General features: G+C 44.8%; 1 protein-coding gene across 6 annotated transcripts in view; it reads right to left on the minus strand.

The window, feature by feature from the left end:
* Positions 1-14,297, minus strand: part of NF1 (neurofibromin 1) — a 79,020-nt gene that overhangs the window by 62,287 nt on the left and 2,436 nt on the right. For all 6 annotated transcript variants that reach the window (XM_064678133.1, XM_064678134.1, XM_064678131.1 and 3 more), the window contains exons 2-12: positions 9,478-9,621; positions 8,722-8,805; positions 6,503-6,693; positions 4,218-4,324; positions 3,895-3,962; positions 3,580-3,655; positions 2,911-3,068; positions 2,178-2,351; positions 1,877-1,999; positions 1,505-1,579; positions 661-792 (exon numbers count right to left, since the gene is read on the minus strand). In XM_064678133.1, the coding sequence (XP_064534203.1) occupies positions 661-792; positions 1,505-1,579; positions 1,877-1,999; positions 2,178-2,351; positions 2,911-3,068; positions 3,580-3,655; positions 3,895-3,962; positions 4,218-4,324; positions 6,503-6,693; positions 8,722-8,805; positions 9,478-9,621 (1,332 nt within the window). The remainder of the gene's footprint in view (positions 1-660; positions 793-1,504; positions 1,580-1,876; positions 2,000-2,177; positions 2,352-2,910; positions 3,069-3,579; positions 3,656-3,894; positions 3,963-4,217; positions 4,325-6,502; positions 6,694-8,721; positions 8,806-9,477; positions 9,622-14,297) is intronic.

The raw sequence follows: 14,297 nt of genomic DNA on the forward strand, positions 1-14,297 counted from the left end.
GAAGTATATGAAATTCAAGTATAGTTGCACAGCCTTCTACTTCAAAATCCCCCTCTCCCACAGGCAATCCCTTCATTGAACCTTTGAAGTTCCTGTAAGAATTGTTTCAGTGAGCTGTACGTGGACATAAAAGTTTTTGCATAAGAAACTATGGCAAAATCTCAATTTACTCAAGACTTTTTCCAAGACAGCCAAGAATACTGACTTTATTTCATAATGCTTGAAAAATCTTTATTTTATTGCTGTCACCAAGACCAAACAGTCAACTTGCTCAACAGAAAGCAAGACAAATGAAGACCTACTCATGCCAACTGTGGTAAAAGCACTGCAGTTTTCAACAGTTATCTTTACATACAGAATGCTTTTGTTTTTCAGATTAAGCAAGAATGGATGTGTTACCCTGCTACCGACACAGCCAGAAAGCTTAAAATGGACAGTTAGCCACAGAAGACAGAAGAAATACTTCTACATTGCCAGTTTAAAAGCAGCAGGAAACTGGAGAAACATCGAACCAGAGTCACTCCCCCAACACCTGCAGGTCACAGAGCACGTGTGGCTCTGCTGCTCTGTGTTCTTCCCCTCTCTAGGTTCCCGTGTAAAGCCAATGACTGGGAAAGCTGGGCTGGCTGGAGCCGTGCCCGGGAGGAGCAGCGTGCTTACCGGGGTCATGCGGATGGCGGGGTGTGCCCCGCAGCCCTGGATGGCCTTGTGCAGGGTCTCGCTGAACATGCTGCGCAGCTCCACCGAGTGGCAATACACGGCGTCGATCCGGGGCCACCAGTCCAGCGCCGACTGCAGGGGACAGCCAGGCTGTTACACTGCAGCACCCCCACCCTGCTGTGCACCTCCCAGCTTACAGAGCCATCCTCACACCTGGGGGACACAGTGCTACCCACACCTCTGCGTTCTCACCGTCAAACTCACGATACACAAACGAGTTGCAACAGAAGAGCTAATTCCAACTTGGCTGCTCACTACATCACTCTCCTACCTGAACAAACTGAAACCAGAAGTGCAGAAGGGTGTGCTAGATGAACAACTGCACAAACTTTCAAAATATTTTCATCTCTCAGCACTTACCCTTATTTCACACTACTTAAATCCCCAAAGAAAACCACGAGGCCAGCTCTACCCCAGGTCAACAGACTGCAAGTAGCAGAAGGTGGTACAACTGTGCATGTCCTGAGAGTGGTTTTCAGGTATCAATATTTATCATAAAACCACAGATCATGAGATTTATTTGTCATCCTACATCAGAGGGATATGTACATCTCTGCACTGAAATGTTATAGATGTTATACTGGAATCTGGGCTCTCACACTGGGAATCCACTGGTGGGAAGCACAGACAGATTTGCATTCTCTTCCTTATTAGCAAGCAACTCCTGCTGCATGGACACGAGCAACAAGATTTGGTCTACTCCCCAAACTGCATTTACTGAGCAGATATTGATGTGAATAGAAGCCCCAGATCCCTGGGCTGATGAAATACTGCCAGAACTTACATTGGTGATAATTCGGTGGAGCGAATTTACCAGCACATAATGAAATGTTGATGGGGAATTCTGTGCCAAGCAGATCTACAATAAAAATACATAAAAGCCACTTAGGAACGTCTTTGTCTTTCCCATCTTTCTTATCACACTGAATAACATCTTGAAGCCTTTTTATTAAATTGACAAAGCTGTCAAATCTGAACAAGGGAAGCCTAATCAGCCGGGGAAAGTTTTATAATAACATGCAGGGATTTATTACTAAGGGATATTTATACAGCTGAACTCATTTCTGAGCTTCCAGCTGCTGCTAGCACAGCTTTTGTAACTGACAGGTCCTCAATGGCATGCAGAGAATGACTTCCCAGTAAGTGCTGTTCTCACCTTGAAGTGTTGGTTGTTGTGAGGATTTATGCGGAAGCAGGAAACCAAGCAGTCAATCATCAGGTCTACATCTGCATTCTGATTGCCTCTTGAGAAAGGTTTGCTTGGGTTAAACAGCAGGTTCTATTTATTTCAGAAAAATGCAAACATGTAAATAAGGTACCAAGATTATTCCCGTCTACTTTCAATATAAAACTTTCCAGTGAAAACCACTGGTAATCAATTAAGGAGAAATTCAAAGTTTATTTCTGTATTTTAAAACTCAAATTTCTCACTGCAATTAGGAAACAGACATTTTTACCTTAAGATCTAGTACCATGGACTGCACCAGCAGGAAAATGACAGAATTATCCTCCCAGTTGATGTAGGTAGATGCTTTGCACAGTTTAACACAAGCAATAGCAGCACTTTCAGTCAGCTGCCTGCTCCCACTGTGGCCTGCAAGGGCCTTCCTGAGATTGTCCAGGAACAGCTTCTGCAGAATTCAAACCAGGAACAGTTATAACCAGATATTGGGATGGCAAAAAACAACCTGATGCAGCCCTCTGGGGAAATTCTGTATTTATTAATGCCATTCCTTTGGTGGGTCTGGGGCAATCAGACTGGCACAAACAGAGGTGGTTGTTCCCTCTCAGCCACGTTTGCAGCCACATCAAACTCAGCACCAGCTGCAGGTGCAGCAGCCATGGAGCACAGAGCACACCCTGCAGGCCCCACAACCCCTCAGCACAGCCAAACACCAGCAAGGCTCCCATTGCTGCTGCTGGAGGCAGAGGAAATGACAGCACAGAGGGTCAAATCTCCAAGGAGATGGAGAAGTTCTGAAATAACACTGTTTGGGACATACTATCCATATGAATTACTGACAGTGAAAGAAGGTATGTGAGAACTCAAAAGGGGTGCATAAATTTACATAGGGAACTGCAATGTGCTCTTTAGGCAGGAAAGACAAAATTAAATCTACCTGAAATATAGAATCAGCAAAAGCAAGCATCCTTCAGAAACCAGAGCCAGAATTCAGCTACCTGTCTTACCTTGTTCATTTTAGTCTCCTCCACCACGTCCTTTGCTATATCTTGGATTATCTCTGGACACAGGACCAGGAGGATGATCTGCAGTGGCCACACTGCTGCTTTACGCTTCGTGCTTTCAGCAAAGCCATCCACCAAGTCAAACAACTTCTCAGCACAATCTGCAGAAAACATAAGCCCAAGTTCAATACCAGTTTTAATTCCAGAGACAAAGAATAGGTGTAAAAGAGCAGAGGGATCTGCTCTTTCCATCTACACAGAAGAAAGGTTCTCTTTTGCACATTACTGGCACGCTACTGGGGATAACGTGGTCTCAACCCAGTTAAAGACATGGTTTACCCAAAAATATAAATTTCTCTCTCTTTGTCACTAGAGAAAAATAAAGGTGATGTTGTCTAAGTTTTTATCCTGTATTGAGATGAAAAATATACATTCAAAGAGTCTCCATCTTTTGGGGTTTATTTCTTTGTGTTGTGAAGCACAATAATAATCTCTAATAGGGGAGTCAGGAAAGAAGAGAGATGGTAACATAACCTTACCTGCCCTGGCAAAGGTGACAGAAATTTATTTGCAGGCTGCACAAGGAGCAAAGAGGGCACAAAATGCAAGTGAATGCATTTTGGGGATGTCTGAGAGACCAGCCTTTGAACACTGTCATGTGTGATGCCTTACCAGCCATGTCAGTCTGGGGTGTTTGGTACAGCTTTGTGAATTCATCAGGATAGTTTTCCACCCAGTTCCAAAATGCCTGCAGATAATGCAAAACACCTTTTCATTCCAGAGCTTTCAAACAGTTTTTCTGAATTATGTATTTAAATGAAGCGAGATTTTATTCTTAATTCTAATCACACAAAATTTCTTACAAAACATATTTGCATCAAAGGGAGGCAACCACTTATATTTTATAGTAAATCACTGAATTGCAACTATTCCTAAACTAGAGGAAGTCTGCAAATAAGCAATGAAAGACAAGCATTGAAACCTTACCTTTTCCAGACTGTTGATAACAGCTAACTGAGCTACTTTCTTAAGGGCTTTAAACTTGAATACAGTCTCTGTAAAGAGAAAACATTTCTGCACTTAGAACAGAAACTTGGATCTAAAAAGCAACACAGGTTATAAAAGACATTTGAAGTGCAAAGCAGTTTTCAAACTGATGTTTTTATGCTACTTAACTATTTTAAAATATTTTGGTAAATATATGACTGTTTGGAGTAAAACAGGGCAATAAAAGATATATCAATTGCAGTGTCATCTCTGACTAACCAGACTGAAAAAGAAGTATTTCAAAACACAGGCTCAAATCAGACCTTGCAAGAGTCGCTTGAGTTTGGAACAATCCACACTGATGTACTGTAAAAGTTCAATGTCGTGAACATCAGCATTATCTTCTGAGCAAACAGTCAGTTCCTGCAACCTAAAAATAAGCAAAGCAAATTAAATCCATCATATCATGTCAGACAGGTATGAACACACCTAGGATTCTATACATTTCAGTAGCAGGGAACATTCTGTGACCTGCTCATAAACTACCATCTCCTCAGATAAACTTTTCCACGTTTAGAAATAAAAGATGGATCTTGCATGATTAGGAGTTAATATTATAGTCTTATTACACCCTCATACCAAAAATGGAGCTAGAAATACCAGTGGTGAGCCTTACAAAATGCCAATACCTTCTGGTGTTTGTGCCCAAGATTTGCCTAAATCCCTGTGTTACCCACCCTACTGTAGCAGTAACCCTGTCATCTTTTCAACTAAACATTAGATTAATGGAATCATGACACCTTTAGGCTACTGCTCCTTAGCAGCAAGTCCTGCCCCAGCTAAGTTCTCAGAGTAAAGCAGAGACTGATGATCCTTGGTATCACTGGACTGAGCTACAACCATTCTTGGTGCACAGTTCTGTGGCCTGAGCAAACAGGATGAAGTTTAATCACACCAGTTTAAACACAATGGCATCTTTTCACACTTGGGTATCAGCTAATTTACTCAACATCTCACAGACACCAGGCCACTAACAACTAGAGCATATGTTCCCACAAACTCAGACTGCCCTGGCTCGTTCCAAAGCTACAGATGTGTTTCAGACATGGAATGTGATTTCTAGTACTAGACACAAAAGCAGTTCTTCATTTCTCCAACGCCAGGAAACTTAACAGCCCTCGCTGGGAATGGAAGGTCCCCACTGCTGTGCTTTTCATGCCAAAACTCCCCGAGCTGCTGTGCAAGGCCCAGAAATATTCCTAAACAGGAAACCCAGGTCAGAGATCAGCAGTGCTGACTGGTGGAGTGACCCCTGTGGAGACCAGAGAGCTGGTCAAACATTTAACTATTGCTGTGCAAGCCATGTGAAGGGAAAAACAGCTCAGGGGAAAGCACTGCTCTGGCTCAGAGGGGTGGGAAGGAGGGCTTTGGAGCTTGGGAACAAACCGTGCTACAAATACATGCAGATCCACAGACTGGATTCACAGGCTCAAAAAACTGTAACTGAAAAATACTTCCTATAAAGGGAGCAAAAGAAATTGTTTCCATTTCCATAAGCAACAAAACACAATCAACCTATTGAGTAAAACCACATCCTTCATGCTGGCTGCCAAGTCTATCCTGAAATAAAAGTTATTAAAGGCTCTGTAAAAACTCTGAAAATAGTTCAGAATTAAAATTAATCATTCTAGACTGATTTCTAAAATGCAAATATTTTCCAAAAGAATAGATAAATACATAATGAAAATATAAATCTTTGTTTCCATTAAATTGGCTCACTCAGTGCTGTGTGACCACAGAAGGCTGCCCGAGCTCCACTTCTATTACAGGATGATCTCAGCTGTTCTATACTGTGTGACAAGAGCTAAGCTGCTTCAAACACCTTTCAAGAAACATCAAAGTATTTCAGGAATAAAAAGCTTAACACCACTGTAGTGGACTGACAAATGCTGAAGCATCAGAAGGATCTGGAACAGGGCAAAACCAGCAAAGAATAGATGGAAATTTTGTGCTTGTCTCCCTTCTCACTCAGAAAAGCAGAAAACCCAGTTATTTTTACAGTAAATGTGCTGTGAAACTCAAGTCAGTCAGAAGACAAATGGGTCTTTTCCCACAATTAACAAACAGCCCAGCTGTTTGTCCCCTTCAGGCATAAGACAGATTTAACATAAAAGCCTCCTAGCTGGAAAAATTAGCCAGGAAAACAGCCTGGGGGCTCCAGCAGAGCTGTGGACAATCTCCAATTTTCCTTCTAAATTTGTAAGTAAAGGGATACAACCCTTTAGCTTCAGCATCCTTTTATTTCCAAGACACCTTGCACCCAGAACTCAACTTACTCAGCTGAATTATTTTCATTCATTATTTTCACCTGTACTTTTGAAAGCAGATTAAAAAAGCAATAAATGCAGCTCACGGGAAGGATGTCAGCAGTAACCCAGGACGGGCAGGGAACAGGTTCAGTTTGTAACCTGGAACTCAAGGGAAATGTTGACAGGAGCCCCACTGGAGCAGGACCTTGTCAAAGAGCACCTTGCAGTGCGTGCACAGGCAGCCCCAGGCAGCGGGCAGGGGGTGCTCCCAGCCCCAGGAGGTGCTGCCAGCCCCGTACCTGGTGGAGATGCGGCTGAAGACGGCGTTGAAGTTGTTGCAGCTGAGGGAGAAGAGCACCCCCGAGGCGGAGCTGCGCAGCTCGGCCGCGTGCTGGTTGCCCTCGCGGTACGTGTGGATGAAGTGGCAGATCTCGGGCAGCAGCTGCTTCACCAGCATCGTCTCGTCCAGCCTCATGGTGTCCTTTGGTTGCTAAAAATAAACAAGGGCTCGACTGAATTCTGGTTTGGAGGCAAAAAACCTGGAGCATCTGCCACGAGCAGGCCCAGGGCCTGGGTCTGCCCTCCCGATCTGCCCCAGGTTCCACCGAGCACGGCCCAGGGGGCTGCACAGAACGGCTGCTCTCCATCCCAGCAACATCCCAGCATGGCCAAACCACCCCACACTCCCAGCTAAGGCTCCGAAAGAGGGAGGACACGAGGCTGATCAACATCACCAAGTATGAAGCAAAACACCAAGCTGGTTTTTGAAGTAACCCACCCTTTGTTCTGACGAGGGCACCCTGGAAGCTGCTCTGAGTCAAGGATCAGCAGAGCACGAAGGCTAAAGGGCAAAGATTCACCCTCACATCTCTTTTGGGTAAGATCTTGGTCACTACACTTTGACAGCGAGTATTTTATACTAAAAAATGAACCAAAAAAGAGGTGTTTCTCCCTGGTTCTTGCTGGGGATTTCTCTATATGAGTCAAAAATGGCTTAACTTCCCTGCAACAGAAAAAAATCTAATTTTTGCCAATGTGCACAGTGTGAGACATAAGGAAACTATTTACAAAAGAATTCAAAGTGAAACTTTGCTCTACTAAAAGCAAGTTTTAAAAGAAGGGTCAGCATTAAAGCTTTCTAAAATTTTACCAATGAATTTTCCACAGGGAATTGGGAAGTTTCAGAGACTCCCACTTAGTTGACCTGAGTCCTGTTGCCATGAGAACTTGATGAAACATTGAGCAAGAAATACATCTGAAGATACCACAGAACACAACACACTTTGTACAGACCTTTGGCTCACTCTTATTTAACATATTCTGCCTCAAACCGCTCTCATTTGAACTGAGGGAGCAAGAAATATTCAGCACAAATTTAGGCTGTTTAAATGGAAAGTGTATTTACCTGGGTCTTTTGTGATTCTAGAAGAATCCACAACTATTCAGACTGGTTTAGTACTGTAAGATGGGTCGCCTGACAGGTCTAACCATAGTAAGGTCATTACCTTACACAGAAAGAACCTTCAAAAACTGGTGCAGGGAAACAGCAAAGAGCTCAGATGATTTCAGGACATTCCTCCAGGAATACAGCTTTAAAAAGCAAATCCCTTTTGTTGGAGGAATACAGCACTGCAAGTGCTGCTCCCAGTGCAGTCTGGCTCTGCAGTCCCAGCCCAGCCCGTGTCCAGCCAGCACCGCTGTCACCCACAGGGACCAGCAAAGTGCCTCTCACAGCTCTGACTGCAGGGCTTGGACAGGGCCAGCAATGCAAGCTAGGAAACACCTGCAGAACATCTGCACAGCAGTGCCAGCAAAGGTGCTGCTGCACAGAAACGTACGTGGAAAAGGACTTCGACAAACGACAGCTTCAAGAAATGCAAAGAAAATTCAGCACTGTCTGCAGAGAACTCAGCAGCAGGAAACAAATACTGGTACTGAATTATCTGCTACTTTGAACATGATTTACTATCACGTTACTTTTTCTGTTTAAATGGATGGAAATGTTTCAATGTATCTGCTCAGGAAATACTGAGCAGGACACCCCACGAGCATTCAAAGCCTACAAAAATCTAGTGAAGCTTCATAACCACCTCTAATCCTTGGCTGGGGTTTGTGTCTCCCCTCACTCCAGGTCATACATGACTGAGTAGAGTTGTCCAGTTGTCTACAAATCCTTTTATCAAGTTATTAAATGAAAAACCATTACTTATAACTCTACAAATTTGCTGAGTGGCAGAACCGGCAATATCAAAAGTTTACTAGAATCTATTTAGCAGAAAAAATGTCACTAATTCTAGGCAAAAAAAAAGCACCCTCCAAATCTTTAATGTATCAATTATCTCAACTACATGTATTTATAGGAAGCTTTATTATTTTTTAAATGGCATTAATCCTACTTTGCTATAGATTTGATCAGTTTTAACTTTAGTACCAGTAATAACAGACACACAAGCATTTGACTTGTACTCTCCAACCCATTTGATTCCAAGTTAGCAATTGCTTATGCAAGCCTACTCACCCCTGCCAGACATTTTTCCAGTGTATCCAAGATAATCAGCTGAGATAGATACAAATTCTTTTCAGCAGTTTCTCCAAATATTCTCTAGAAGTAGAAAGGATATGGATTCATCTGAGTCACAGAAATTTGACTTGCAGTGCACTAAAGTAAAGTAGCAAAGTGGCTACATAAGCTATAAAAACCATAAGAAGCACTGCCAGAGCCTGGCCAGCTGTGTTACCTGTCTGGGGAGAGTCCACACGATCACAGATCACGTGGCTCCAAACTCAGTGAGCTTTTCTCGTGATAAATCCAAACCCAGGCCTTCCATTGGAAAAACAAAACACCCAACTGGATCTTTCTCAGCAGCTCCTTTGCCCTGCTGCACTCCTGCCCTTCAGATGCTCCTTGCACTGCTGTCCTGGACACCTGCAGCACCTTCCCATGGCAGCACAGCCTCTGCTTTCCCCCTGGGCAGTGTCAGGTACCTTCTGTACCCCAGAGCTCCAACCTCACACCCGCCCAGCTGCAGACCCCACACTAACAGAGGATTCCCCTTAACCACCCCCTGCCTTTGGATTTCTCTGCCCCAGCTCCCACTGCCTTTCTGTGGCTCCAAGAGATGCTGCTGGTGAACTTCAGAACAGAAAAAATTAAGTGTACAAGGCAAGCAACAGTTTGACTAAATTTCAAGTAATTCTCTGCAGATTGTACAACACAAATAAATAGCAACCACTTGAATAAAATCACCAAAAAATGCAAAATTAGAAAACTTACCATGTTATTAACATTTTTTAAAATAGTAGTGAGACCACTGATGACCAGGGAAAACTTGTACTTGGAAATGTTGATGAGACATTCCTTGTTGTGCTCCGTACTGACTTTGGTGTGGGTATTCTGCTGGCAAACCTTGATTGGAAGCTACAAGAGAAAACTGTTATAAGCTTTTTCAGAGCTTTAAAGATGAGTTAAAAATTTGTGACACACTAGAAGCAACCCTGAAAAACATTCTACAAGAGACAACTGCAAATATGTTTTCATTTTCTCTACATTCATTTTTCCATTAGTTATCTATAAAACAAAATGCTGAAGTTCACCCGTTCCTTTCTCTGAATTGAAAGTAAACCTCTATTTTATGATAAATTTTCTACAAACTGAATGTCAAAGCAATCCAAAAGAACAGAAAAATGTAAGACAGAATTCTAAGAAAAGATTGTTTATTTCAAAAATTAGCTCATTAAAGAACAAAAGTCTCCAAGGCTAATACATGCAAGAAAAAAAAAAAAAAAAAGCCTTTTGGGCCCTGAGAGGAGGTAAAATGAGGTGAAATGCCAGGAGCTCCCAGAGCAGGCTGGGAGGCAGCAGCAGTGGCTCCACGTGTGCTCCCTGCTCTGGCACAGGACAGAACTGGCCAAGAGGCCCCACCAAGGCCTGGGAGGAACCAGCACTGACCCTGCAGCCCCCGAGGACGTGGTGACTCAGGGGTCCCCCACAAACACTCCCAGGAGATGCATCTCAGCTTCCAGCACACCTCAAGCACCTGTGAGCCCCACGTTACCTGTCCCTGCCCAACACCCAGTGGGACAAACCAGACCCGAAACGCATCTTTTCCAGGCAGGAGAAGATTCAGAGCGACTGCACAAGCCCAAGATGTTCCTCTGGCTGTGTGAACACTGGGCACTTTTTTTCCTGCCGTACCCAAATTCTTCAGGGGTCACAAACAAGTCACTTCCCAGGCACCCACCCACTGCCCCTGCCCACCCAAATGCCCCGAGAACATCAGAGAGGCGACTCTTCAGAAAAACATCTCACTGAGGGTTTACAGGGTTTAAAAGCAAACAAATGCAGCAGAGTTTGTGCTGTTTGTGTTTTGAAGTGTGACCTTGGAATTCCCTATTCATAGAAACTCGAATTGCTACTACAAGTTTTAACAAATTTTGGCTAGAACTGTGGCTAAACCTGTATTCTGAACGACCCCGACAGCTCCGTGGAAATGCCACGGTGCAGGATTTGTGCATTGGGAAGATTACCAGAGAGAGAGAACCTGAGAGGGTAAAAGAAGGATTCCAAGGAATTACAATCAGCTTTACAGCTGCAAAATGCTTAAAGAGCCACCTGCCATGCTGGGGGCTCTGGGGAGGGCACCCTCCCCACCAGCAGCCCCCATCACCTCTGCAAGCCCCTGACACCCCTGGCTGTGATGGGAGAGGCTGAAATGCCTGTGTTTAGAATGCAAGGTGAGTCAAAGAACCCAGCCTGGAACACTTCTGCTCAACAGCTCTGAGTGCAGTTCCTGGGGCTGGGAAATGGGCCTCCACCACACTGATGCCCAGGGGGGACTCCTCTCTGTACAAGCCGAGCTTGGGTTTGGGTTTAAGTTCAGCTCTTTTGGTACCAGGACTAGGGTCACTCTGGAGATTGGCTGTCTTTCCTAAGAGTGACTGTTCATCCAAAGGAAGAGGGAAGTGGCAGGTTGGGTGAGCCCAAAGCCTGGAGCACTGGCAGCTCCCTGAGGAAGGTGGGCTCTGCCTCAGGAACCCCCTGAGGGCTGTTCCTCCAGGAGAGGTCTGACACCCTCACCTGCACACCCTCACCTGCACACCCTCACCTGCACACCCTCACCTGCACACCCTCACCTGCACACCCTCACCTGCACACCCTCACCTGCACACCCTCACCTGCACACCCTCACCTGCACACCCTCACCTGCACCTCCCACAGCACCGCAGGGCAATCCAGGTGATTTCCACTGAAATCTGGGATTCCCTGAGCGTTCCCAGGGCGATGATTTACAGCAGCACAGGGCGCTTCCATGGGCTCATTTTAACCCCAGAAAAGCAGAATAAACACCACTTATGACTCAAGCTTTGTTTTCAGTTAGATGTTATTTTACAACACATTTTTGGAAGTCATTGGTGGATGACAGATATATTTAATTTGAAATTTCACCATTACTAGTACTTTTTATTTGAATTTTCAAGTCTCTGTGCTGACAGCAGCAGCAAAGCTCAACACCACTGAGTGCTAAAACACTTCAGAAGAGCCTCTCAAAGAAATTGTGTCATAGATCTAGTTCTGTGTGCTCCCATGCCAGAGGAAAAAAAATCACATTACACACTTCTGGAGCTTCCTGCCACAACAGCCACTACAACAAGGTCATCTAGAAGTAACACTGCTTTTTATACTATCTTTTAAAATAGGAAACTATATAAAAAGGAAATATTAGCACTGTTATTTTGGGGTTTTTATTTCTCAGCTATTTCCTTTGTGCACTCTGACGCTGAAGCATTTCATTTCCCCTCACAGAAGGCAGTGCCAGTGCTCAGTGACCAAAGAGAATCTACTTCACTCCTCTAGAAATACCCAGTAATCTAAACACTGGGGGGAAAAAAGTTGAAATTTTACTTTCATTGCCTTTGATTTTATTTTCGAAAAAAGAAATACTGACAAATAGTTTCCTGCAGAGCTATTTGAATTAGAAACAGAATTTAAAGCACAGAGCTTAAATATAACTGGGGCTTCAAACCCTGAGCACATCCCGTTCTGAGCTCAGCCCAGGTTAGCAAAGGGACAGTCACTGCTCCAGCTCTTTTCACTCTGAAATTTTCAGAAGTTATGGAGCAAGTCTAAGTGCTTTCTCACTTCAAACAAAGTTACTATTTCAACTTTTTTGTGCAAGACACAACTTTGGAAGAACATTAAAAACTCAGAGTCTGACAGATAACCCTTGTGTGCTGTGGGATCTGGAATGACACTGCTAAAATCACTGTCCTGCCAAACCCAGGGACAGGCAGCACCCACCAGCACAGGTATCCAGGGACAGGCAGCACCCACCAGCACAGGTATCCAGGGACAGGCAGCACCCACCAGCACAGGTATCCAGGGACAGGCAGCACCCACCAGCACAGGTATCCAGGGACAGGCAGCACCCACCAGCACAGGTATCCTGCCATTCAGCACATCCAAGACCCAAGCTCCCCGGGGTGGCAGCACACAGAGCCCTCTCACTGTCCCCACTACCCCAACCTCATGGAAATCCCCTTGGAGAGGGGAAGGTGGGAGACACATCCCAGGGGACTCATGTCAGGGAAGGAAATTCTCTCCTCATTTTCACTAAGCAGCTTGAGGTGTCTGAATGCATCTGAGCCTTGGGCCTTTGATTCCAACTCTGGAGAAAGCAACAAACGTAACACCCAGGAAAAAAATCCCTCGTGCTGTCCTTAACAGCCCTGAAATCCACTTAGGCTCATCCTTCCAAACAATTTCTTAGAACTCCTTCAGCAGACCAGAACACACACATGTACTGTGTGTACAAATCCCCACAGCACCACTCCCTCCTCAGCATCAGCACTGTCAGAGCCAGACACAAATCCCTCAGGTATCTTCCTCCCCTCACCTGCTAAAGAGGATCATCCAGCACAAGAACCTCCCAGCTCAGCCTTCCCGAGAACACAGAACTCTGAAGAGTTTTTATATGGGTTGCTCTAAAACTCAGACCTTTTCAGAAGGTTCACTAGAAGCTGGGGCTGTGACCAAACGTGTCTTTACCCATCCTGTGAACACAAACTGAGTCAAACGAGGAAGGGCCATGGAATCACCGGGATGCTTTTGAGAGCTCCTTCCTGCACTCAGGTAGCACAGGGTGCACTGGGCCCTTCCCTTCTCTGCCCTCTGGGCACCAGCTGTGTGCAGAGCAGCACTTCTGAGACACACTGCACACTGTGGGAGAGCAATCCCATCAAAGCTGCTCCAGCTGTATGTGGAGTGCAGGAGAAAGCAGCACACCTTGTGCTCCAGAGCCCTGTGGGAATGTGCCTCATCACAGCAGCTGAGGGAAGAGCTGCCCCCTGTGCCCAGCCCAGGGACATCCCCGGGAGCACAGCACAGGACACACCTCACAACACACCCCCTTATCCTGGGGATTTCCCACCCACAGCACTGGGACCTGCAGCCACTGCTTTGGCAGGGCTCTGATTCTGCACAGATTTCAAATGCTGCAGAGAAAAACCAAGAGGAGGGAATATTTGATTTAATTTAATGCCTCTTAATTAAAGGAAGAATGGAACATTCCTACTGACTTTCAGTTTTTACAAAAATTTTCTTAACTGAAAGCCATCTTACCTCATGAACTACAGACAGGGAGCCTAAACCATAATCCACAGAATGAAGGGCTTCTTTCTTGAAAGCATATCAGAATCACAGAATCACTGAGGCTGGAAAAGACCTCTGAGATCATCAAGTCCAACCTTTGACCCATTCCCACCTTGTCACCCAGCCCAGAGCACTGAGTGCCAGATCCAGTCGTTCCCTGGACACTTCCAGGGATGGGGACTCCACCACTTTAATCACTTTAGTTGCCACAAGTTTATACAGGATTAATACCTGTTATCACATCTGATAGTTTTAAACCAGTCTACACGTCAATGGTTTGGGCAGCCAGGCTCCCCCAGCTGAGCTCACAACTACTGCACTGCTGTATCAGCCTTCCTGGGATTTCAGCTCATAACACAAACTGCTATAAAAATACAGCACATCAAACTGGAACTGAACATTTCCACCGGAAAAAAAGAGATAATTTTATTTTACAAAGACCTGGC

This window comes from Pseudopipra pipra, chromosome 21, assembly GCF_036250125.1.
Source record: "Pseudopipra pipra isolate bDixPip1 chromosome 21, bDixPip1.hap1, whole genome shotgun sequence".
NCBI classification, from domain to species: Eukaryota; Metazoa; Chordata; class Aves; order Passeriformes; family Pipridae; genus Pseudopipra; species Pseudopipra pipra.